The following is a 25045-nucleotide window of genomic DNA, read 5'->3' as shown; positions in this document are numbered from 1 at the left end:
TCCCCTGGAGAAGGGAAAGGCTACCCACTCCAGTATTCTGGCCTGGAGAATTCCATGGACTGTATAGTAGAGTCAGACACAACTGAGCGACTTTCACTGATCCCTGTTCTCTGGTGCCTCAGTGGTAAAGAACCTGCCTGCCAATGCAGGAGATCCCTGGGTGGGGAAGATGCCCTGGAGAAGGAAATGGCAATCCACTCTAGTATGCTTACCTCAGGAATCCCATAGACAGAGGAGCCTGGTGGGTCACAGTCCATAGGATCAAAAAGAGTTGGACACAACTTAGCAACTAAGCAACAACATATCATTTGACATAGATATAGCATTTGACAAAATCCAGTACCAATTCATGATAGAAACTCTTAGAAAACTGGGAATGAGGGGAACTTCCTCAACTTAACAAAGAGTATGCACGAAAAACCTACAGCTAAAATCATATTTACTGGTGAAAGATTGAATATCTTTCCCCTTTAAGACCAGGATAAAGGCAAGGATGCTCACTCTCATCACCCTTATTAAACATACTACTGGAAATTCTAGCTTTTGCAACAAAGGCAAGAAAAAGAGATAAAGCCAGAAAGATTGGAAAAGAAGATAAAACCGTCCCAATCTGCAGATAACATATTGTATGTGAAAATGGTAAGGAATTCACACACACATCACCATTTAAAAAAACCCACAAAATCAAAAAAACTCCTAGAACCACTAAGTGAGTTCTGTGAGGTTGTCCATTATGGGATCAACACACAAAATGAACCACATATTGCTACACTAACAATAAACATATGGCAAGCTATATTAAAAAATCAATACCATTTTTAATTGTTCCAAATACAGTAAGTTCCCTACATATGAACAAGTTCTGTTCTGAGAGCCTAGAAGTGGCGCAGCCATTTTGTGACCATGAGAGCGAACTCTCAAAATTCACCAATAAAAAACAAACGTATCCTTATAAAATATGTGCAAAGCCCATGTGTGCAGACATTTAATTGAGGAGAATGTAAGGATTGCAGATGAGCACGTAAAAAGATGTTCCATATTACCAGTCATTAGGGAAATGCAAGTAAAAAATCACCAGGAGATGTTACACGCCTATCAGAACAGTTAAAAATTGTGTGTGTGTGTGTTCATTCGTGTTTGACTCTTTGCAACCCCATGGACTGTAGCCTGCCAGGCTCCTCTGTCCATGAAATTTTCCAGACAAGAACACAGGAGTGGATTGCCATTTTCTCCTCCAGGGGATCTTCCCAACCCAAGGATTGAACCCACATCTCCTGCATTGGCAGGCAGATTCTTTAGTGACTGAGCCACCAGGGAAGCCCTTCAAAATAAAAAATATTTGTGACAATCTTAAAGCTCAACATTCAGAAAACGAAGATCATGGCATCTGGTCCCATCACTTCATGGGAAATAGATGGGGAAACAGTGTCATAGTGTCAGACTTTATTTTTGGGGGGCTCCAAAATCACTGCAGATGGTGATTGCAGCCATGAAATTAAAAGACCCTTACTCCTTGGAGGTTAAGTTATGACCAACCTAGACAGCATATTGAAAAGCAGAGACATTACTTTGCCAACAAAGGTCTGTCTAGTCAAGGCTATGGTTTTTCCAGTGGTCATGATGGATGTGAGAGTTGGACCATGAAGAAAGCTGAGCGCCGAAGAATTGATGCTTTTGAACTGTGGTGTTGGAGAAGACTCTTGAGAGTCCCTTGGACTGCAAGGATATCCAACCAGTCCATTTTGAAGAAGATCAGCCCTGGGATTTCTTTGGAAGGAATGATGCTAAAGCTGAAACTCCAGTACTTTGGCCACCTCATGAAAAGAGTTGACTCATTGGAAAAGACTCTGATTCTGGGAGGGATTGGGGGCAGAAGGAGAAGGGGATGACAGAGGATGAGATGACTGGATGGCATCACTGACTCGATGGACGTGAGTTCACATGAGTGAACTCCTGGAAATGGTGATGGACAGGGAGGCCTGGCATGCTGCGATTCATGGGGTCGCAAAGAGTCGGACACAACTGAGCAACTGAACTGAACTGAATAGCAAGTTCTGACAAGAATGTAGAGAAACTGAATCACTCATTGATTACTGTGATAATATGAAATGGCACAGCCACTCCAGCAAATAGTCTGGCAGCTTCTTATAAAACTAAACATTCAATACTATATGAATCAGCAGTTGCACTCCTGGGCTTTATCTTAAAGAAGTGAAAAATTATGTTCACACAAAACAGGTACAAAAATGTTTAGAACTGCTTTATTCTTAATAGCCCCAAACTAGAAGCAACTCAGATGTCCGTCAACAGATGAATGGTTAAACCAACTCTGGAGCATCCATATCACATGCTGCTACTCTGTAATGAAGAGAACTGAAGTGTTGATACCTGTAAAAAATTTGGATGAGTCCGGGAGAAAATACGTTGACTGAAACAAGCCAAAACCCAAAGATTATGTGTTGTATGATCCCATTTACATAATGCTTTTGAAATGACAACATTTTAGAAATGGAGAACTTAGTAGTTCCCACTAGTTGGGAAAGGGTGTTGGAGGGAAATGGGTGTTGTTAAAAAACAGCAAGGCCAGGGACCTTTGTTGTGATGGAAATGTTCCGTATCTTGACTGTAAGGAGTGGGGAATATGAAACCACATGTGATAAAATCAGAGAAGTGCACACACACAAATGAACACATGTAAAACTGGGGCAATCTGACTAAGATTGTGGATTGCATCAATGTCAATAACCTGGTTGCAAAACTGAATTTTTTTTCCAACATGTGACCATTGGGGGTAGCTGGGTGAAGAGCAGGTATACAGGATCTCTCTGTATGATTTCTCACAACTGCATGGGAATGTACAATTACTTCAATAATAACTTCAGTTTAACAAACACAAGTTTAGGCTTCTTTTAAAATGTTATGAGGCTTTAGCTTTATTCCTCCTTTATTCCTGTTAATACCTTCTTGCACCGAAGGAAAACCGGTCATGAGATTCAAACATTTTATTTACAGATACCTGCATGGAGCGCTTTCTTTCTCTGAATCTTTTGACTTGATGGGTCCTCTGGTATTTTCAGCATTCGTGATGATTTGACATCAGTGTGAGGTTTTGCACACTTTTCTGGGGTTGAAACCATGGAACAAATCTCCTTTTGATGCCTGTTTTAGATTAAAAAGTAGACAAAGATGATGAAAGAAAAAATTTGAGGAACTTCCTGTGTTCGGTCTTTAAGGGTAGGTCTATTAGCTACAATTATTTTTTGTCTAGGAATGTTTTTAATTTCTCTTTGTTCCTGATGGGCATTTATTAAATGCTTAATTTGCTAATAGGAAGACAGTGAATTTCAATGAAGAAATCCTGACTAATACATATTTTCAACTTCTTTCCATTTTGCTATCACAAATCCGCCTGTAATGCGGGAGACCTTGGTTCGATCCCTGGGTTGGGAAGACCCCCTGGAGAAGGGAAAGGCTACCCACTCCAGTATTCTGGCCTGGAGTCACAAAGAGTTGGACACGACTGAGCAACTTTCACTTTGGGTTAATCATCCAGCCCTTAAAAGAGATTCTATTTTGTGGATATTCATTTAGAAAATTGGAGAAGGAAATGGCAAGTCACTCTAGTATTCTTGCCTAGAGAATCCCAAGGACAGAGGAGTCTGGTAGGCTCTTTGTGTCCATGGGGTCACAAAGAGTCTGAGATGACTGAGCAACTTTCACTTTTTCTTTCACTTCTAAGTAAAAAGATACACTCCTGATGGGGCATTTCTTGTTTGTCATTTTTAAATTGAAGTATAGTTAATTTACAGTGTTGTGTTAGTTTCAAGAGCACAAAGTGATTCAGTTTTATATATATATATATATATACATTTTATATTATATATATATACATTTTATACATTTATACATATATTACATATATTATGTATATATGCGACCCCATAGACGGAAGCCCACCTGGCTCCCCTGTCCCTGGGATTCTCCAGGCAAGAACACTGGAGTGGGTTGCCATTTCCTTCTCCAATGCATGAAAGTGAAAAGTGAAAGTGAAGTCGCTCAGTCGTGTCCAACTCTTAGCGACCCCATGGACTGCAGCCTACCAGGCTCCTCTATCCATGGGATTTCCCAGGCAACAGTACTGGAGTGGGTTGCCATTGCCTTCTCTGATACATATACACACACACACACATATATACATTTTTCAGATTCTTTTTTTTATCACAAAATATGACTGCTTTATTAAATAGAAAATTCTTTATTTCAGTGGGTCACCTTATATATTATTTAATCATGCAAGTTTCAACCTCTGCCTAATTGTATCCTGAAAAATACCTTGAAATCCAGTAAATCTCAGTTTATTTATTATTGGGGGTTTTTTTGGCTCTTATTTATTTATTTTTTCCTTTTTTTTTCTTTTTTATTTATTTTATTTTTAAACTTTACAATATTGCATTGGTTTTGTCATATATCAAAATGAATCCACCACAGGTATACATGTGTTCCCCATCCTGAGCCCTCCTCCCTCCTCCCTCCCCATACCATCCCTTTGGGTCGTCCCAGTGCACCAGCCCCAAGCATTCAGTATCGTGCATCGAACCTGGACTGGTGACTCGTTTCATATATGATATTATACAGATTCTTTTCCATTATAGGTTATTAAAAAATATTGAGTGTGCTATACAGTAGGTCCTTGTTGTCTACAATAGGGAAGCCCAGAATAAAGTTATTCTGTTTTTTATATAATGGTGTATATCTGTTAATTCAAAACTCCTCCCACTGTTAATCCCAAACTCCCCCCATTCCCTACTATCTCCTTTGGTAACCATAAATTTGTTTTCCATTCCTGATAGGGTATTTATATGCTGTGATACATGAATGCTATGATGCCTGAATATCTGTACAATGTGAAATCATGTAAGATTTGACACATTTACTGAATGCTGGGGTGGTTTTGGGTTTAGACATATTATTAATAGCATATAGCATGGGAAAGACCTGAAAAATCATCTATCTCAAATATTACCACCACATCATCTTAAAGAGGAAGAAACTGAGACCCACAGCAATCAACAGGTGTGGAGAGAAGTTAGGGATTCACCAAGGTCACACAGAGTGAAGTCCAGCCCTTGAGCCTCCTGCTGCTACTGCTAAGTCACTTCAGTTGTGTCTGACTCTGTGCAACCCCATAGATGGCAACCCACCAGGCTCCTTCATCCCTGGGATTCTCCAGGCAAGAACACTGGAGTGGGTTGCCATTTCCTTCTCCAATGCATGCATGCATGCTAAGTCACTTCAGTTGTGACCCTGAGTCAAATCTTCACAACAGTGCACCCCTACTCTGCTCTGTCACCTTTGTGGGTTGTGGTGGGGGTGGGGGATGTCCACATTGGGTGCAGATGAGACATCCCTAAGGACCACACAGGATTTGAGAACCTGCATATAAGGATGAGTATGTGAAGCTTCCCTGGCAGTCCAGTGGTTAAGACTCTGCACTTCCACTGCACAGGTTTGATCCCCAGTTGGGGAACTCAGATCCCATATGCAATGCCACTCAGTATAACCAAAACACATTAAAGTTAAAAAAAGGATGAGTCTGTGGCTTCTGTAAGCCAATCATTAATTTGCTAGATTATGAGTTCCCTTTGCTTAAACAAAAATCCTAACATAATCATACTATGTGATTTTTTTAAAGAACTCTCACAAAGCACTGTAGAAAGAGGTAAAGAGATCCAGCAGAGCACCCAAGAGGACCTCTGTGATGGGGAAGTGGGCACTTTGCCATGCTCACTTGTCTCCATCCTTTTCTGCATTGTACCACCAGTCCATGACCAATGTCTCTGAGTAAAGGTCTTGCACCTTCTCTAGGTCATTGCGTCCTTGCTCCATTTCCTTAATTAAAAGAGTCAGATCTTCATTCTGCCAAAATAAGTAAACACATTGCAAGATTATACGAAAGTTCAGATTCCAAACATTTCTAATGAAAAACCAAACTGTATCAGGAAAAGAAGAATCTAAAGAATTTCATGTAGTTCTTATTTATTTTTTAGACAGCCTAATTGAGGTGTGGCAGAAAATGAAGAGGAACTAAAGAGCCTTTTGATGAGAGTGAAACAGAAGAGTGAAAAGGCTGGTTTAAAACTCAACATTCAAAAAACTAACATCATGGCATCTGCTGCCATCATTCATGGCAAATAGAAGAGAAAAAAGTGGAAGCAGTGACAGATTTTATTTTGGGGGGTTCCAAAATCATTGCGGACAGTGACTACAGTCATAAAATTAAAAGACACTTGCTCCTTGGAAGGAAGCTATGACAAACCTAGACAGTGTATTAAAAGGCAGAGACATCACTTTGCCGACAAAAGTCCATATAGTCAAAGCTGTGGTTTTTCCAGTAGTCATGTACAGATAGCTGAAGAATTGATGCTTTTGAACTGTGGTGCTGGAGAAGACTCTTAGAGTCCCTTGGACTAAAAGGAGATCAAACCAATCAATCTTAAAGGAAATCAACCCTAAATATTCATTGGAAGCAGAGAAGACAATGGCACCCCACTCCAGTACTCTTGCCTGGAAAATCCCATGGATGGAGGAGCCTGGTAGGCTGCAGTCCATGGGGTCACTAAGAGTCAGACACGACTGAGCGACTTCACTTTCACTTTTCACTTTCATGCATTGGAGAAGGAAATGGCAACCCACTCCAGTGTTCTTGCCTGGAGAATCCCAGGGACAGGGGAGCCTGGTGGGCTGCCGTCTATGGGGTCGCACAGAGTTGGACATGACCGAAGCGACTTAGCAGCAGCAGCAGCATTCATTGGAAGGACTGATTGCTGAAGCTCCAATACCTGAGCCACCTGATGAGAAGAACTGACTTTTTGGAAAAGACCCTGATACTAGGAAAGACTGAAGGCAAGAGGAGAAGGGGCAACAGAGGATGAGATGGTTGGATGGTATCACCAAATCAATGGACATGAGTTTGAGCAAACTCCAGGAGATAGTGAAGGACAGGGGAGCCTGGTATGCTGCAGTCCATGGGGCTGCATGACTTAGCAACTGAACAACAACAAACTGAATGGATGTAAAGTGCACCATGTGAATCGTTTTGACATTCACACTTGTGAAATCATCTCTGCAATCAAGACAATAATTATATCCATTACCCTCTATAAAGTTTGTTTGTATCCCACTGTAGATCTGCCCTCCCTCTTAGCCCCTCTTCAAAAAACAAGCAACTATTCATCTACTTTCTGTCACTATCAGTTTCAATTTTCTGGAATTTTACTTGTCTGTTTATTTTTTCAGCAGGTCTATATTTGTTTTCAGCAAAATACCATAAAGTTTACTATTTTAACCATTTTTAAAGTGTGTACACCTCAGTAGCATTAAGTACATTTACGATATTGCACAACCATCACTGTTATCTAGTTCAAGAACTTTTTTAATCACCCAAATGGAAACCCATACTTATTTTTAATTAATTTTTATTAGAGTATAGTTGCTTTATGGAATTTTATTTAAATGGAATCATACAGCATATCATCTTTTTGTGTCTAGTTTAATTTCATAATTATTTTGAGATTCACCCATGATACAGCATGAATCAATAGTACATTCATTTCTATGGCTGAGTAGTATTCTATTATATACCAAATCCAAAATGTAGTCACCTGTAGATGGACATTCGGAGAAGGCAATGGCACCCCACTCCAGTACTCTTGTCTGGAAAATCGCATGAACGGAGGAGCCTGGTAGGCTGCAGTCCATGGGGCCGCTAAGAGTCGGACACGACTGAGCGACTTCACTTTCACTTCTCACTTTCATGCATTGGAGAAGGAAATGGCCTCCCACTCCAGTGTTCTTGCCTGGAGAATCCCAGGGACAGGGGAGCCTGGTGGGCTGCCGTCTATGGGGTCGCACAGAGTCGGACACGACTGAAGTGACTTAGCAGCAGCAGCAGCAGATGGACATTTGAGTTTCCAGGTTTGAGCTATGATAAATACTAACGCTATGAGCATTTGTGCACAAGTCTTCATATGAACATCTGCTTTCATTTCTCTTGGGTCAATGAATAAGATCACATGGGTGGTGATGCTGAACTTTTCAAGAAATGACCAAACTGTTTTCCAAAATGATTGCACTAGTTTACATTCCCATTAGTAATTTATGAGAGTTCTAGTTCCTCCACGTCCTTGTAAAAACTTGATAAGGTCAGTTGTCTTAATTTTAGCCATTTTAATAGCTGTGTAATGGTATTTCATTATGGTTAATTTGTGTTTCCCTAATAATTAATGAATTAATTAATTTGTGTTTCCCTAATGATTAATTAATTAATTAAGCATCCTTTCATGATCTTGTTTGAAATGTATATATCTTCTTTGGTAGGGTGTCTGTCCAAATGTTTTGCCCATTTTTGCTTCCTTGAGTTTTGAGAAATCTTAATATATTCTGGATACAAGACAATGAATACAATTTGAAAACATTTTCTCCCAGTCTACAACTTGTCTTTTAGTTATCTTAACATTGTTTTTAAAGAGAAATTTTTAATTTTGATTAAATCAAATTTATTGAGTTGCTTTATATGGACTATGTTTTTGATATCCTAATCAAGTTTTTTTGGTCTAACACAATGTCTCAAAGGGCTTTTCATATGTTCTCTTCTAGGAGGGGAAAAAACCTAGGTTTTACATTTAGGTCCATGTATCATTTTGAGTTAATTTTTTATTACAGTGTGATGTATGGAGCAAGATGTGTTTATTTTATCCAATTGTTCCAACATTTGTTGGAGGAAAAAAAAACATATACTTTCTCCACTGAATTGCCTTTGCATCTCTGTTGAAAATCAGTTATACACATATGTGTTAGTCTATTTCTGGTTTTGCTATTCTGTTCTGTCGATCTATAAATCTGTCTTTATGCTAATACCACCCTGTCTTGATGACTATAGCTTTATATATCTTGAGATCAAGTAGTATTAGTCTTTCAACTTTGATTTTCTTTTTCAAAGCATTTTGGCTATTTGAAATCTTCTGAATTTCCAGGGAATTAGTTCGTCAGCTTTTACTGCTGAAATTTTGATTAGGAATGTGTTAAGTCTATTTTTTTCTCTTTTAGTATTCTTTTTATTTTCATATAAATTAATGTCCTAGAAAAATTAAAATGAAAACACTAAGCACAGTACTGCACATAGCAACCTCTGTTAAATGCCCTATTATAGCACTGAAGAAGGTCATTACATATGGAATGCACATGGAGGGACTGAAGGAGACAGGAAGACAACAGAACAGCAACTCGAGAGCCACTACTCTGTCTGTGCATGTCAACTACAGACTGAAGGGTAAAGGAACGACTACACAAATACAAAATAGACACAGTTCAGATTTTCTTTTTGAGAATGCACATTCTAACACTGTGATGTCTTCTAACCCATAAACAACATACAACCCTCAGTGTTTTATAGTTTTCAGTGACAGGCCTTTCACACACTTTGACAAATTTGTCACTACATGTTTCATATTTTTGATGAGATTGTAAAAGATAATTTTTATTTCAATGTTTATTGTTATTTGCTAATATGACAACATTTTTGTATGTTATATGTTGACCTTGTAGGAAATTACAATCTTGCTAACTTCAATTATTAGTTCCAGTAGCATTTTTGTACATTCCATTGGATGTTGAATGAAAATATAGTTTAATTTTATTCTATTTCAGAAGATTTTTCTGTATATATATTATGTAATATATATACCTAAGTCTTTCATTTTGGAGGAAATACTAAATTTCAATATTTAATTTTGAATTCTGTATGTTTATTTTTACTTTATCAAAATGTGATTGAATTTTGTGTGCTGATTTTATAACCAGTGACCTTACTTGCAGTTAATAGTTCTAGGAGTTTTTTTGTAGCTCCCTTGGAGTTTTGTTACTTGCAAACAGGGACAGGTCTATTTCTTCCTTTCTAATCTGTATGCCTTTATTTTCTTGCCTTATCTTGGTAGAGCTTCCAGTAGTATGTTGAATGTGAGTGGGGAGAGTGGACGCAGCTAAATTCCCTGGAAATGGATTGACCCTTTCACGTTTTGCATTTATGATTTTCTAGACAGAAGTAGAGCAGCATTTGGCTGCTCCCACTACTGAGGCAAGATCTTCCTTTAAACTTTACCCAGTACCCACTGGATTATGAGGTTTTTCTAGTCTAGCTGATGGGAGTGGGCACTGCCCTCTGATGAGCTCAGAGTACTGGTCTGTCTGATTCTTTTGAATGAGTCATTTCCAGACTCTAGTATTAATAGTTTCTCACATGTTAGCATTGATCAGTGTTCTGGCTTTCAAGTCACTCCTTAGAACAGACAATAAGAAACACGTTCTCTAGAGGGGCACACTTGAAATGCACATCTTCAGGCCAAAATTGGAGAACTGGGGGATAGAATTTTATTTACTTTCTTGTATTAGCTCATTAAAATGAATTGTTTAATCAGATGGTCACATGGTTATACAGCCTGATGAGTCAGAAGACAACTACCTAGCAAGTGAATTTTTTGAAACTTTCCCACAAATGTGTGCAAACAGGCAGTGGTTAACAAACCTTATGTATGGACCCCCAGGGTGTTTGTTCCTAAAGTTTGGCAAAATGTTGGTAATTGTTAAATTTGACTGATAGGTACATGGCCTATATACTCTTCTACTTTTGCATTTGTTTGCAACATTCCATAATGAAAACCTTAGAAGAAAAATGAAATCTATTAGGATTCCTGGGCCTCTGTGCCTGGAGCCTGATTTGGTAGCTTGGTAGTGGAACTCAAGAATCTGAATTTTCACAGGTGCCCTAGCTCAGGTGGTCCTTAGGGCACCACAGTTTGCAGGACACTAGCTGTTAGGTGATTCATTTTCTCAACTTAGTTGTCCTTATGGTTGCTGTTCTCCCAATCATTGTCCACAGATCTCCAACCATTAGTGCCCAAGTAAGTGAACACTCTCTGCTTGGCTCATGAAGCTCTTACCTGAACAGCCTCTGGAGTATAGGGATCCTTGCAGCCAAAATTATAAGAATGAAACTCTCCTCCAGTCAAAGAAGCAAGGTCTTTCAAAAATCCATTTGCAATCTCATCATTGTAACAGAAGGAGATGGTGTAAATAGGAATTCTCTGAAAAACTTTGACCTGGTCCATAACCATTTCAGGTGACTGAAATGATACATTTTCAGGGAAAAGAAGGGAGATAGGAAGAGACAAAAAAAAAAAAAATACATGAAAGTCCCTAGTATTTGTTCTAGATAGTGAAATGCTCAATTAGTAATTCCTTATACAGTGGAGACTGACTTCTTGGAAAGGTGTCAATCCAATCTGACTGACAAAGCAAACTGCCAGGTGGTGAGAGCACGAAGACCAGTGACTCAACGCATGCACTCTGAGGGCTCACAGTTCCTGTGGGAAAAGTCTGGGAGAAAGACCGGACTAATCCATTTACTCGATTTTAGTGCACCTAAGCCTAGAATCCATGCTTTTAAAGGGTTGGACCTGGTGGCTCAGATGGTAAACGATCTGCCTGCAATGTGGGAGACCCAGATTCGATCCCTGGGTTGGGAAGATACCCTGGAGAAGAGAATGGCTACCCACTCCAGTATTCTTGTGGGGAGAATTCCATGGACAGAGGAGCCTGGCAGGCTACAGTCCATGGGGTTGTAAAGAGTTGGACACGACTGAGAAAATAACACATATATACACATAATTTTGAGCAGGGCTTTCCAGATAGTGTTAATGGTAAAGAACTTGCTTGCCAATGCAGGAGACATAAGAAACTCGAGTTCAATCCCTGGGTCAGGAAGATCCCTGGAGGAGGGCATGGCCACCCACTCACTCCAGTATTCTTGCCTGGAGAATCCCATGGACAGAGGAGCCTGGCAGGCTACAGTCCATGGGGTCACAAAGAGTCGGACACGACTGAAGTGACTTAGCACACACGCACGCACATACTTCTGGACACTTAAAGTACTGGGTCATGGGTAAGACATCCTGGATACTGGGATTCTACAGAATGAGGCCACAGGATCTTGGGGTGGCTTCCAAAGCTTCTACTCCTAAAAAGCAATGTCCAGCTTTAGATACCTCAGAGTGATAAAAAGTGGTATCTCAGAGTGAAAAAAGAGACATTTATTTAGGGTCTTTTCATGTTCTGAGCACTCTGTTGGGGACATAATACCCCAGTTAACCCTCTTGTGACAGAGTTTTGGAAAGATTACTAGTGGCCCACTCTCCTTTTTACCGTCAGAGACCTGGTTTTCTTTTCAAGACAGCAACAGACTCAGTTAAAAACAAACATACAAACGTAACAAAACACACATGAAAACTCATCTTCTGACACTTTTTTTTTTGCAGCTAGGAGTGACCACATGACCCAGGTCTGTCCATTGAAGTTTCAAGGGAAAGTTTTTTTTTGCTAATAAAAAGGCAAAGACGTAACAAAAAAGCTAATATCCTTCCCTTTTCCACCCCTGCCTCCTGGAAAATGGACACTCTGCTTAGGCACAAAGCAGCTGCTTGTAACCATGAGGGTGGATGTCAAACAAACACAAAGATCAGGTGAAGCATGAAGATTAAAAGAAGCCTGTTTTCTTGGAGATATCCTTGAGTAGCTGTATAACCTAGACTACTTACCACCAGGCTTCTTCTTCATAGGAATATAAATCTCTCCATTTCAGTTATCATTTGTCTGCTCTCCTGCTTTTTTCTCCCAGTAATATGAAATCCTAATTGGCACAGTAGGTAGGGATTCCACTTAAAGATGGAGAAATTGAGGCTCAGAAGGACTAAGCTTCCTCGGGTCATCAATCTCTTAAGTGGTAAGACTAGATTTAAAGACAGATTTTAGTACTAGAAGCAATGTCAGATTATTTGTTTTCCCCTGCTTGCAACAGACTGTCACTTGGCAAGGATCGACTCTGTAAACATTACCAGACACACGGGCAAGGTGAACTGATGATGTGCCCTGCTGCCACTCCACCAGCACACCCAGATCAGCGCCCGCAGAAGCTGCCTCTGGTTGTCCTGCCCTCATTGCTTCTGTATTTCTCAGTCCCTTTTTGACTGATTCAACCTGCTGGCTCCTTTAGCCAGTTTCCACTCTCCACCCCCAATTCCTATTCTTTGACTATTAACCCTTCCAAAATGTTTCCTATGAACCCCGGGAAGGTTAGGTGACGAGGGAGGAGGCCTCTGGACTCACCACCTGCTGGCCTTGAGCAGCTCACATGCTGCTCAGGGAGGTGCCAGTTGAGTGGTCCCCTGGTGTCCGGTCTCATTCCAGCCACTACATACACATGACTTCGGTCTCTGTATTTGGTTCCAGTCTTGAGCCTGCCCTTGCCCATAAGCCCGACTGAGTGCCTAACACACACACTGCCCATAAGCCCACCCCACTTCTCCTCCCCTCTTCTCTTCTCCTCTCCTCTCTGCCCATCAGCTGGTTCTGAACCAAACAGCAACCTAACCTAGCTGAGGGCTGACCCCATCTATCTTGTCAACTTCAAGGACAGAGCAAATCTCTCTCTGCTGCCTGCCTCTCCTTCGACCTGGCTTCCATTGTGAGCACTCACCATGGGCCAGTCACTAAGAGCTCTGCTGTGCCCTCTCCCTGCATCCCCTCCACCCACTGAGGAAGGTACGATCATCATCCTCATTTCTTACCAAGACTCGTCGCCACTGGCCCTACGCCTATATACCAGACTGGAGATACCAGGCCTAAATTCTGTTTATTTGATAAGATAGGTTTTAGCTAGAGATTGCTCCTATATTGGGGCTTCCCAGGTGGCTCAATGCTAAAGAATCTGCCTGCCAAGCAGGAGATGAGGGTTCAATCCCTGGGTGAGGAAGATGCCCTGGGAAAGGAAATGACAACCCATTCCAGTATTCTTGCTTGGAGAATCCCATGGACAGAGTCTGGCAGGCTCTGGGCTTGCAAAAAAGAGTTGGACATGACTTAGCAATTAAACAACAACAATCTCTATATTGACTTCCAGCTGAGATATTTGGGGAGGAACATTAATGTTGATTTAGTGCTGATATTGTGGGTAGCATCTTCATTTTCATACATTACCTGACATCACTTCATAGATTTATTTGCTCACTGTCTGCATGCTAAGTCGCTTCAGTCGTGTCCAACTCTGCGACCCCATGGACTGTAGCCCACCAGGCTCCTCTGTGGAGTGGGTTGCCACGCCCTCCTCCAGGGGATCTTCCCAACCCAGGGATTTAGTCTGCATCTCTTATGTCTCCTGCACTGGCAGGTGGTTCTTTACCACTAGTGCTACCTGGGAAGCCTGAAAAGCTTTGCGTTGCTCACTATCTATCTCCCCATAAAACAGAAGCTTTGCTGAAGGCAGCTACCTGGTCTGTCTTGCTCTCTACCATATCTCAGATTGATAACAGTACCTGGCTCATAAAAAATGCTCAGGAAATATCCATGGAATGCATTCACAAGAACATCATAGCAAGCCTGTAAGGAGGGAGCATTAGCTCTAAGTCACAGATGAGGAAACTCACTTTGGGGACACTTGCCCAAGGTCATTCAGATGGGCAGTGCTGATGATGAGCTCTAACCCAGGTCTCTGGATTTAAAGCTACTTATTCCCATCAGTCCTGACACCCCAAGAGAGCACGAGCATGAGAAAGTCCGCTACATGTATTGCTGTGAGCCCCCGACCCGCACGCAGTCCCAGGTAATGTTTGCTAAACTGGCACGAGGTTCCAGAGCCCAGCGAGGTGGTAGAGAGCTGGGCAGAGGGCGGGGCTGCATCTTGACTGCAGAAGGAGCTTGATCTCTGCCAGGGAAGATAGCATTCCTGTCCTCCTGCCCCTCGCCCGCAGTCCCCAGGGATTTTCCTCTGCTGGTGGGTGTCCTCACAGCTTTGACAAGAAGACTCAGTAGTTGAAGTAAGCCTTTTCCCCCTGCAGCCTGACTCACCTTGACTCTTCTCAGATGCTAAGCGGAGCTACTCCAGTAGCTCAGATGGAAGGGCTTTGAATGTGGAGGTCACTCCCTGTGTAATGCCCATATAACTCCTTAATCAATTCCCTTCAGAGGCCCTGTTGGTCCCTAAGATGAGGTCCCTAAGATGAGGCCAAGCTGCACACCTGAGACATTCACCCCAGTGCCTTGTCCCTGAGTCTAAACAGGTGTGTGGCCAGATGTCCCTTTCACCACAAAGGTTACCTTGGCATGACAAGAAAGGCAGGAATGGTTCTCTCATAGTCTGAAGGAGGTTTGTTTGTACAGGGGCAGTCCCCTGTGCCTTCCCCTGCCCCCACCTCTCATATACCCCATGTGGGTCCTTATTATACATCTGTTTTTGTTTAAAATGGTGCAGTTAACTTCCTCACGTCCATTTTCTCAATTTTTGCGAGAGTGAGGCCCTAATTTCAAAGAAATCCCCACACAATCACAGCCAAATGTGCTTGGCTTCTCTAGCAGAGGCCCCGCAGTGTCCACTCACATCTACAGATACCCAGCAAAGGACACCTAGTGGTCCCAGGTTCATGAAAACTAGTATTACTAGAACCCTTTGAACTGGATTAAAGACTTGGCTTCCATATAATTCTGCCCTGGACATTTAATAAACAAGCAGTACAGTGATGTCCATGGAATTGAATCCTGAATAGCATCTCTGTGTGTTCTTCCAAGTAGAAAATTCTGCTGAGTACTGGGAATAATAACATTGGTCTTACCTATTCAGGTCCTACACAGTCAGTGAAAATCAAAAAACAAATGGAGATTGAGTGCTACATTTTAATGTCCTTTACATAGAACATGAATATAAAATATCCTTTTTTTGAGAGAACCTGAGGGGCAATACAAACTAAATAGGCTGCATGTGGGGAAAAGGCAGAGAGAAATATGAAATGCCTGAATGAGAGTTTATAAATCACTTTTTAAGCAATTTGCATATTCCTAATTCCAGCTCATCCATATCCCTAGTTTCTTTTTTTTTATTTTATTTTATTTTTAAACTTTACATAACTGTATTAGTTTTGCCAAATATCAAAATGAATCCACCACAGGTATACATGTGTTCCCCATCCTGAACCCTCCTCCCTCCTCCCTCCCCATTCCATCCCTCTGGGTCGTCCCAGTGCACCAGCCCCAAGCATCCAGTATCGTGCATCGAACCTGGACTGGCAACTTGTTTCATACATGATATTTTAAAATAGAAAGCCCAGAGACAAATCCACGCACCTATGGACACCTTATCTTTGACAAAGGAGGCAAGAATATACAATGGATTAAAGACAATCTCTTTAACAAGTGGTGCTGGGAACTCTGGTCAACGACTTGTAAAAGAATGAAACTAGAACACTTTCTAACACCATACACAAAAATAAACTCAAAATGGATTAAAGATCTAAACGTAAGACCAGAAACTATAAAACTCCTAGAGGAGAACATAGGCAAAACACTCTCTGACATACATCACAGCAGGATCCTCTATGACCCACCTCCCAGAATATTGGAAATAAAAGCAAAAATAAACAAATGGGACCTAGTTTCTTATCATTAACTAGACCACAGACCCTCTGAGAATCCAGGGAAAGCTACTGACCTTCTCCCCAGAGGAACGTATTTAAATATAATTTAAATATATTTTTTGGAGATTCCAATTTAAATATACTTTTGGGAGATCCAAGATCCTCATAAGTCTGTGATGAACTCCAATCTAAGCATCCTTCTTAACACATTGTTGGTATAGTGTTACTTGGTAAATCCTTTTCAAGGGCTATTTGCTGGGATCTATCAAAATATATATCTTTTTACTGAGAACACTTCTCAGAATTAATGCTACAGATACACTCATACAGGTGCAAAATGATATATGTGCCCCGTTACTTTTGCAACCTTGAATAGAAAGATTGAAATAACCTAAATGTTCATCTCCAGGGGATATGACTAAGTAGCTGTGTGATGGAATAGTAAGCAGCTATTAAAAAATGAGGAAGCTTTTTATGAAATGATATTAAGCGATCTCTGAGGTATATTGTTTTATTTATATAAATATTTACAAAAAAATTTTGGCCAAACCCTAAGGCATGTGGTATCCTAGATCCCCAACCAGGAATCAAACCCAGTCTCCCTGCATTGGAAGGCAGAGTCTTAACCACTGGGCTTCCAGCGAAGTCCTCTGTTTTATTAATAAAGGTTCAGAATTGTGTGTGTAATATGCTGCGTGCATGTGTGCTAAGCCATTTCAGTGGTTTCCAACTCTTTGCAACCGTATGGACTGTAGCTCACTGGCCTCCTCTGTCCATGGGATTCTCCAGGCAAGAATACTGGAGTGGGTTACCATGCCCTCCTCCGGGGATCTTCCTGACCCAGGGATCAAACCCGTGTCTCCAGCACCTGCTGCATTGGCAGGCAGGTTCTTTATCACTAACTTCACCTGGGAAGCCCGTGTAATATGCTATCATTTATATATTTTAAAAAGGAAATATATATATATATACACATATATAAACATTTATCTGTTTACATAACAAACTATCTTTCAAAGAAAATAAAGAAACTAGTAACCTACATTGCCTCTTAGGTGATGAACAGGAGGTGGGAGGGAGAATTTTCTCTACATATCCTTTTGTACCTTTGTAATATGTTCCATGTTAATGTACTACTATGCAAAAATTTAATCAGTTTTTAAGGTAGTTTTATTAAATCTGTATAACTTAATATGATGCAGTCATTGAGAATGATGTTTCAGAAGAATGTCTCATGACTTGGAAAACTGGCACATATTAGAGAAAGGGCAGAAAATTGAATTATGAACTACTTATACTTACCTCTTATTTTTCCTTATGATTATATGCCTACCTATATTTCCTAAATTGTAATAAAATCAGTTAGAATTTATTAAAAAGAAAAAGACTCCTTGTCCAGATGACTTGCAAGTCAGAATCTCCTTACAGAATCAGCCTACACCTTCTCCAAACACCAGTCCCATACTTATATGGGTTTTGGACAGCCATGAAATCCAGGTGGCTCAAGCTCAGCTTCCTCCACTGGCAACCCCTAAGTCTTCAACTTCTTTAGTTGTCAGTCAGTTAATAGCAATTACTAGACAACTGAAATCGGTCTTCTTGACCCCTTCCTCTCTTGGTCCTCACCCAGCCCCCCACCTTCTACTCACAAACTGGCCACCAAGTCCTTTGATGCTACTCCTATAATCTCGTCTCTGATGGGTTCCTCCTTCCAAATTTCTGCTGCTCCTCCCTGAGATGGGACCTCACCAGGTCTCATCAAGATCTAGTCTTTCCCTGGCTCTACTGAGGCATATTTATAACATATTAGGTGGATGGGACCTTCTGCTCCCCTGAGAGTACCCAGTGAGATAAAGACCATCCTTTCCATGTGATACTCAAGGACCATCACAGTCTCCCCCAACTTAACCTCAGAGACTCGGCCCTGACACTCTTCTATCACTGTTCTTGCTCTCCGGTTGTCACCCTGAGCAGCCCACATACTTTTACACCTCTGTTCCTTCTGCCCAGGATACCAGCAACCTCTTCTGTTTAAAAAACTCCTTATCCTCCTTTCAGACACAGCTGAAGCGTGCCCTTCTCAGTGGATGCTTGCTTGGTCTTCTTTCCATCTTGTACAGCAGAATTCATCACTGTGCTCCCACCCAGTCTGTAGCCTAGACAACCCTACTCCCTGTACAGTGTCAGAATTCACTGTACATGCTAGCACACCCTCCAACATGTAAGCTTCCCTAGAGCAGGACATTATTCATCTTTGTAGCCTCACACCTTGGCACCAGACAAGGAGCATAAACAAAGCACAATAAACTGCCTTTGAGTAGAAAGTACAGTGAAATTGATAGGAAAATTATACCAAATAAAATTTTACTTTATATACAACTTCTTGGCCACAAATCTAACGCTGCAGTAAAATCCGGTTGCTTTAGTATTTAAGCCCTGGACTGTTTGACACAGGATATTTTACAATATTTGCCTAGCAGTCTTCACATGCAGACACTTCACAATGAAGGAAACAAGTTGATACTAATTCACTTCAGCGGTTAATTTACATTGTACTGGCCTGCACATCCGTATATTTATTTAATGCCCAGAGCATTAGTCTTTCATTCACAAAGCTCAAAAGAAGATGAACAGACTCCACTAAAACTTTTCAAATATTTTCCAGTCAGGCTAAACAAAACAAAGAACATTTCACCAGAAAGGCATGCTTTTGTTTAAATGATTACTAAGTTAAAATTAGGGGTAAAACCAAGGACATTGTGCAGTGACATGTTTAGATTCAGTGTCCCCAAAGGAAAAAAAATCAAAAAGATATCCTTGCTCTTAGTTTATAATAAAATATAAACCAGTCTTCCATGGAAGGCAGACATTTCCTTTCATGGGGTTGGTCTCCAGGCCTATGGGAGTGCATCAAATTAACCAGACAACACTCACTGTCACATAAATTTTCCTCAGTGTTGCAGTAGACAAAGGAATTTCTCAGTGTGGATGTGTTTGTTTTACCTCACTTCTGGGTCCCTAAGTCAAGCAAGCATCTGTCAACAGCTTTTTGGTGGCAATGAAAAAGGTCCCCCAATTCCCACTTTCAGCTCTCACTTTCAGGGGATTAGTGAGTCTGTCTTTGTTCCCAACTTTGATAAGTACCTGATCAGGTCTCCCATCTGTCAAAAGGTAGATTACTTGTGTTTCTTCATCAGCAAAAGCAATTTGCAGGGCACTCAGGGTGTTTGTGGAACTTCCAATCTACAGAAAAGAGAGAGAGAGACATATCAAGTGTATACTTCAATCTCAAAAAAAGAGCTCACAAACAAGTGTTATTCCCTGCCTCTAAAAAAAAAGAAGGTATTTGTGAAATAAAAGATAAATTTAAATTATATTGAGATAATGATTTCAGTCCAGGAATTCAAGAAGTTGAATCCTTGGATGTATCATAAAAGCGTCTATGCGGATAGTCCCAGGAGAGCTAGAAGCTGGGACAATGGATTTCCTGTCCTATTGACAGAGCTCTTAATTCAATTTTATCTTTGTGTGTTTCTGTGGGAGGCACTAACTCAGTTACTGTTCATTCAGCTGTCAGCATGGCTTAAACACACAGCCTGAATACACCCGGGTGGGGACCGTGTTTGTTTTCAGCCAGGATTGATTCATGACACCCAATATTCAGCAAACACAAGTGTGGTGTCATGGGCAATCTGGAGGTACAGAAAGCTGTAAAACTAAAATTCCTGCAGCTCTGTCCAGGGATGGAGAGAACTGTCACTCCACAATAAAAAAGAGCCAGACAAACAGCAAGTATGTGACTTTTGTTACATTCATGAGAGAGCTCAGATCATAGGGCAACCAACTGGCCCCAAATCTGGGGATAGGTGGGCATCTGGAGAGTCCGGTGAGATGCAAGCCCTGGCTCCTGGGACAGGATGCAGCCAGACACTGAAGGAGAGCTGGGTTGGGGTGGCTGGTGAACCAGCAGAAGCTGCGGGTATATATTGGCAAGAGACCACAATATGGGGGCATCAGTGTTCTTTTTTTCTTTTTAAAGTTGTCTTTACTCATTATTTATTCAGTTTTATTTATTTATTCACACCCGGCTGTGCTGAGTCTTTGTTGCTGCATGCCGGCTTTCTCTAGTTGCAGTGCATTCTCATTGCGGTGGCTTCTCTTGGAAGCACAAGCTCTAGGATGAATGGGCTGCGGTAGTCATCGTGCATGGGCTTACTTGCCCCATGGCATCTGGGATCTTCCTGGACCAGGGATCAAACTGGTATCTCCTTCATTGGAAGGCAGATTCTTAACCAGTGGAATGCCAGGGAAGCCTGGCATCAGTGCTGTCTTGAAGACTGTTTCACCACAAACTCCAAAGGGTATTCACAGGATAGACTGAGAGAGCCTAGAGAAAATCTCCTTCATAGGGCAGAACTGAGGGAGAGATTCAGTGACACAGGAACATCCACAGAGACCCTGTTCTCTCTCTTCCCTGCAGAACAAAAGCTTGTGTGTGTGTGTGTGTGTGTGTGTGTGTGTGTGGTAAAGGGCAGTAACGAACATACTCATCCTCAGGGTGCTGGTCAAAACCCAGAAGGCTGAGGAATGGAAGAGGAAACAACAAAGCCCCTACACCTGCAGAAGGAGCAGGGCTACATTCTGGGCTCAGAGATACTGACAAAGCCACACCCCTGAGACTCCTGGACACCAGGCCCGACTAACACTGAGGCTTATTCAGAAAATACCCATCCCTGTTACTCCCCTAGAAACATCAACTAACAAGCAACCTGCAAGAGAAAAGTTCTCTCTGAAGCCCAGTGTAAAGGGAAAAATCAAAAGCTGAGGGTGGAGCAGACAACCTTCTGGTACATCATCTGTCACCCTAACACAAAGCATCACTACAATAATGTGAGGGCTATGGTGCAAACAGACCAACCTCAAACCCAGTCCAGCTCTTAATTAGATCAATTTAACCCACCCCACTGGAGAAGGAAATGGCAACCCACTCCAGTACTCTTGCCTGGAGAATCCCATGGAGGGAGGAGCCTGGTGGGCTACAGTCCATGGGGTCACAAAGAGTAGGACACGACTGAGCGACTTCACTTCACTTCACTTCACTAACCCATCCCACAAAAGAAAGGCATGCTCTTTTCCAGGCATAAAAAATATTTATCTCAGTCTCTATATACTGCAGCTCTATGATGTCCAGCTCTTAACAAAAAATGTGTTGTTCATTGCTCAGCTGCTAAGGCATGTCTAATTCTGCAATCCCATGTACTGAAACACTCTAGGCTTCCCTGTCCTTCACTATCTCCTGGAGTTTTCTCAAACACTGTCCATTGAGTCCATGATGCCATTCAACCATCTATGTCACCCCCTTCTCCTGCCTTCAATCTTTCCCAGCATCAGGGTCTTTGCCAATGAGTTGGCTCTTCATATCACATGGCCAATGTATTGGAGCTTCAGCTTTAGCAAAAAATAAGCATATCAAATAGAATATACAACATACTATCAAGAGACAAAAGTACTCCTCAGAAACAAACTCAGATGTGACACAGATGCTAAAACCATCTGACAGAAAATTTAAAATAACTGTGATTCATACACTAAAATCTCTAATGGCAAAGGTGAACAACATTCAACACTAGGTAGGTAATTTCAGCAGAGATGGAAACCTTAAGAAATAGCAGAATGGAAATGCTAATAATGAAAAACACAGTAAGGGGACTTCCCTGGTGATCTAGTGGTTAAGAATCCACCTTGCAATGCAGGGAAACAAGTTTGATTCCTGTTTGGGGAACAAGATCCCAAATGGCAGGGAGCAACTGAGCCCCCAAGGCACAACTACTAAGCCAGCGTGCTCCACAGCCCAGGCATCACACCCAGAGTCTGTGGACTGCAACCGAAGACTTGATGCAATGGAGACTGCATTCATGCATGCATTCATGACACAATGAAGATCCTGTGTGCTGCAATAAGACCTGACACAGCCCAATAAATAAAAATAAATAAATTTAAAAATAAACAAAAATGCAATAGGAATATGAAGAAATCTTTCAAAGAGTTCAAAGTGCAGTTGTCTCTATATATCAACAGGGATTGGTCCAGGACCCTTTCTCCCATAGATACCAAAATCTGCAGATGCTCAAGTCTGTTAAATAAAATGACATGGTGTTTGCATATAACTAATATACATCCTCCCATCTACTTTAAATCTTCTCTAGATTATATGTAATATCTAATACAGTTTAAATGTATGTAAATGGTTGCCAGTATGCAGCAAATTCGAGCTTTGCTTTTTGAAAACACTCTCCGACATAAATCACAGCAGGATCCTCTATGACCCACCTCCCAGAATATTGGAAATAAAAGCAAAAATAAACAAATGGGACCTAATTAAAATTAAAAGGTTCTGCACAACAAAGGAAACTATAAGCAAGGTGAAAAGACAGCCTTCAGAATGGGAGAAAATAATAGCAAATGAAGCAACTGACAAAGAACTAGTCTCAAAAATATACAAGCAACTCCTGCAGCTCAATTCCAGAAAAATAAACGATCCAATGAAAAAATGGGCCAAAGAACTAAACAGATATTTCTCCAAAGAAGATATACAGATGGCTAACAAACACATGAAAAGATGCTCAACATTACTCATTATCAGAGAAATGCAAATCAAAACCACAATGAGGTACCATTTCACACCAGTCAGAATGGCTGCTATCAAAAAGTCTACAAACAATAAATGTAGAGAAGGTGTAGAGAAAAGGAACCCTCTTACACTATTGGTGGGAATGCAAACTAGTTCAGCCACTATGGAGAACAGTGTGGAGATTCCTTCGAAAACTGGAAATAGAACTGCCTTATGACCCAACAATCCCACTACTGGGCATACAGACCGAGGAAACCAGAATTGAAAGAGACACATGTACCCCAATGTTCATCGCAGCACTGTTTATAATAGCCAGGACATGGAAGCAACCTAGATGTCCATCAGCAGATGAATGGATAAGAAAGCTGTGGTACATATACACAATGGAGTATTACTCAGCCATTAAAAAGAATACATTTGAATCAGTTCAAATGAGGTGCATGAAACTGGAGCCTATTATACAGAGTGAAGTAAGCCAGAAAGAAAAACACCAATACAGTATAATAACGCATATATATGGAATTTAGAAAGATGGTAAGGATAACCCTGTATGCGAGACAGCAAAAGAGACACAGATGTATAGAACAGTCTTTTGGACTCTGTGGGAGAGGGCAAGGGTGGGATGGTTTGGGAGAATGGCATTGAAACATGTATATTATCATATGTGAAACGAATCGCCAGTCCAGGTTCGATGCATGATACAGGGTGCTCGGGGCTGGTGCACTGGGATGACCCAGAGGGATGGGATGGGGAGGGAGGTGGGAAAGGGTTCAGGATGGGGAACACGTGTACACCCATGGCGGATTCATGTCAATGTATGGCAAAACCAATACAATATTGTAAAGTAATTAGCCTCCAATTAAAATAAATAAATTTATATTAAAAAAAAGAAACTTTCTGGAATTAAAAAATCCATCTGGGGTTGGTTGAATCCATGAATAAGGAACCTGTAGATATAGAGGAATGACTGTAAGTTCAAAATAGCCAAGGAAAGAATTAGTGAACATGAATATAGAGCAATAGAAATTATCTAAAATTAAATGCAAAGAGGAAAAAGAACAAAACAGAAAAGAGCATCACAGAGCTGTGGAGCAAATGGTCTGGTATATGCTTAATTGGAAACAAAGCAGAAAAGGGAAAAAGAGGGTAGAAGAAATATTTGAAAAAATAATGGTTGAGAATTTCCCAAAAACAATGACAGATATAACCCCATGGACCCAAGAAGGTCAGATAACATCAAGTAGGATAAATAAATGACCTAACACTCTCCCAGTGTGATAGCTAAGAAAGCCAGGTAGTGAGCTGGGACTTTCATCCCCACCAACTGTAACATGTCCTCCCTGCTCAATGATGTCCATTACCACTTAGCAGTGAAAAGGTGTTTCTCCCCATCAGGTTTCAACAGAGTTCCAGTGGGGAACCTGAATTTCAACCTGCACCCAGAAGTATGAGGCAGGGGCCACCTACTACACCCCTGAGAGAGCAGTGTCAAGACAACGTAGACTAAATAGGAGGTTAGAATAATATCCAGAGTCTCATAAACATAAGACAAAAATGTCTAGGATTCAGTTGATAAACACTCCTTCATACCAAGAACCAGGAAGCTCTCAACCTGAAATGAAAAAGATGATAGCAACAGCAAGAAGACAGAGATGTTAGAATTATTTGATAAAGATTTTAGAGCAGCTGTGAAAAAAAATGCTTCAACTAGAAATGACCAACGATCTTAAAACAAATGAAAACTAAAAAACATCAGCAAAGAAATAGAAAGTCTCATGAAAAAAATAAAAGACATGAAGGAGAACCAAATGGAACTTTTAGAACTTAAAAATACAATAACTGAAATTTTATAAATTCTCTGACCTATGCCAGCTGACCACAGCTCGGTGATATCAGCACACAG

General features: G+C 41.0%; 1 protein-coding gene across 7 annotated transcripts in view; it reads right to left on the bottom strand.

Moving 5' to 3' along the window:
• VWA3B (von Willebrand factor A domain containing 3B) overlaps window positions 1-25045 on the bottom strand; it is a 169312-nt gene that overhangs the window by 70181 nt on the left and 74086 nt on the right. For 6 of the 7 annotated variants that reach the window (XR_008700128.1, XM_055539392.1, XM_055539393.1 and 3 more), the window contains 4 exons: window positions 19656-19754; window positions 10995-11177; window positions 5789-5916; window positions 3017-3159 (listed from right to left, as the gene is read on the bottom strand). Coding sequence is in view for 6 of the 7 variants with exons in the window: in XM_055539392.1 (XP_055395367.1) it covers window positions 3017-3159; window positions 5789-5916; window positions 10995-11177; window positions 19656-19754 (553 nt within the window). In the remaining variant the exon portion in view is untranslated. The remainder of the gene's footprint in view (window positions 1-3016; window positions 3160-5788; window positions 5917-10994; window positions 11178-19655; window positions 19755-25045) is intronic. The other variant, XM_055539396.1, reaches the window with a different exon arrangement.

This window comes from Bubalus kerabau, chromosome 11 (genome assembly GCF_029407905.1).
Source record: "Bubalus kerabau isolate K-KA32 ecotype Philippines breed swamp buffalo chromosome 11, PCC_UOA_SB_1v2, whole genome shotgun sequence".
Taxonomy (NCBI): Eukaryota; Metazoa; Chordata; class Mammalia; order Artiodactyla; family Bovidae; genus Bubalus; species Bubalus kerabau.
The sequence above is the reverse complement of the archived record's forward strand: the minus strand, read 5'-3'. Positions and strand labels throughout refer to the sequence as shown.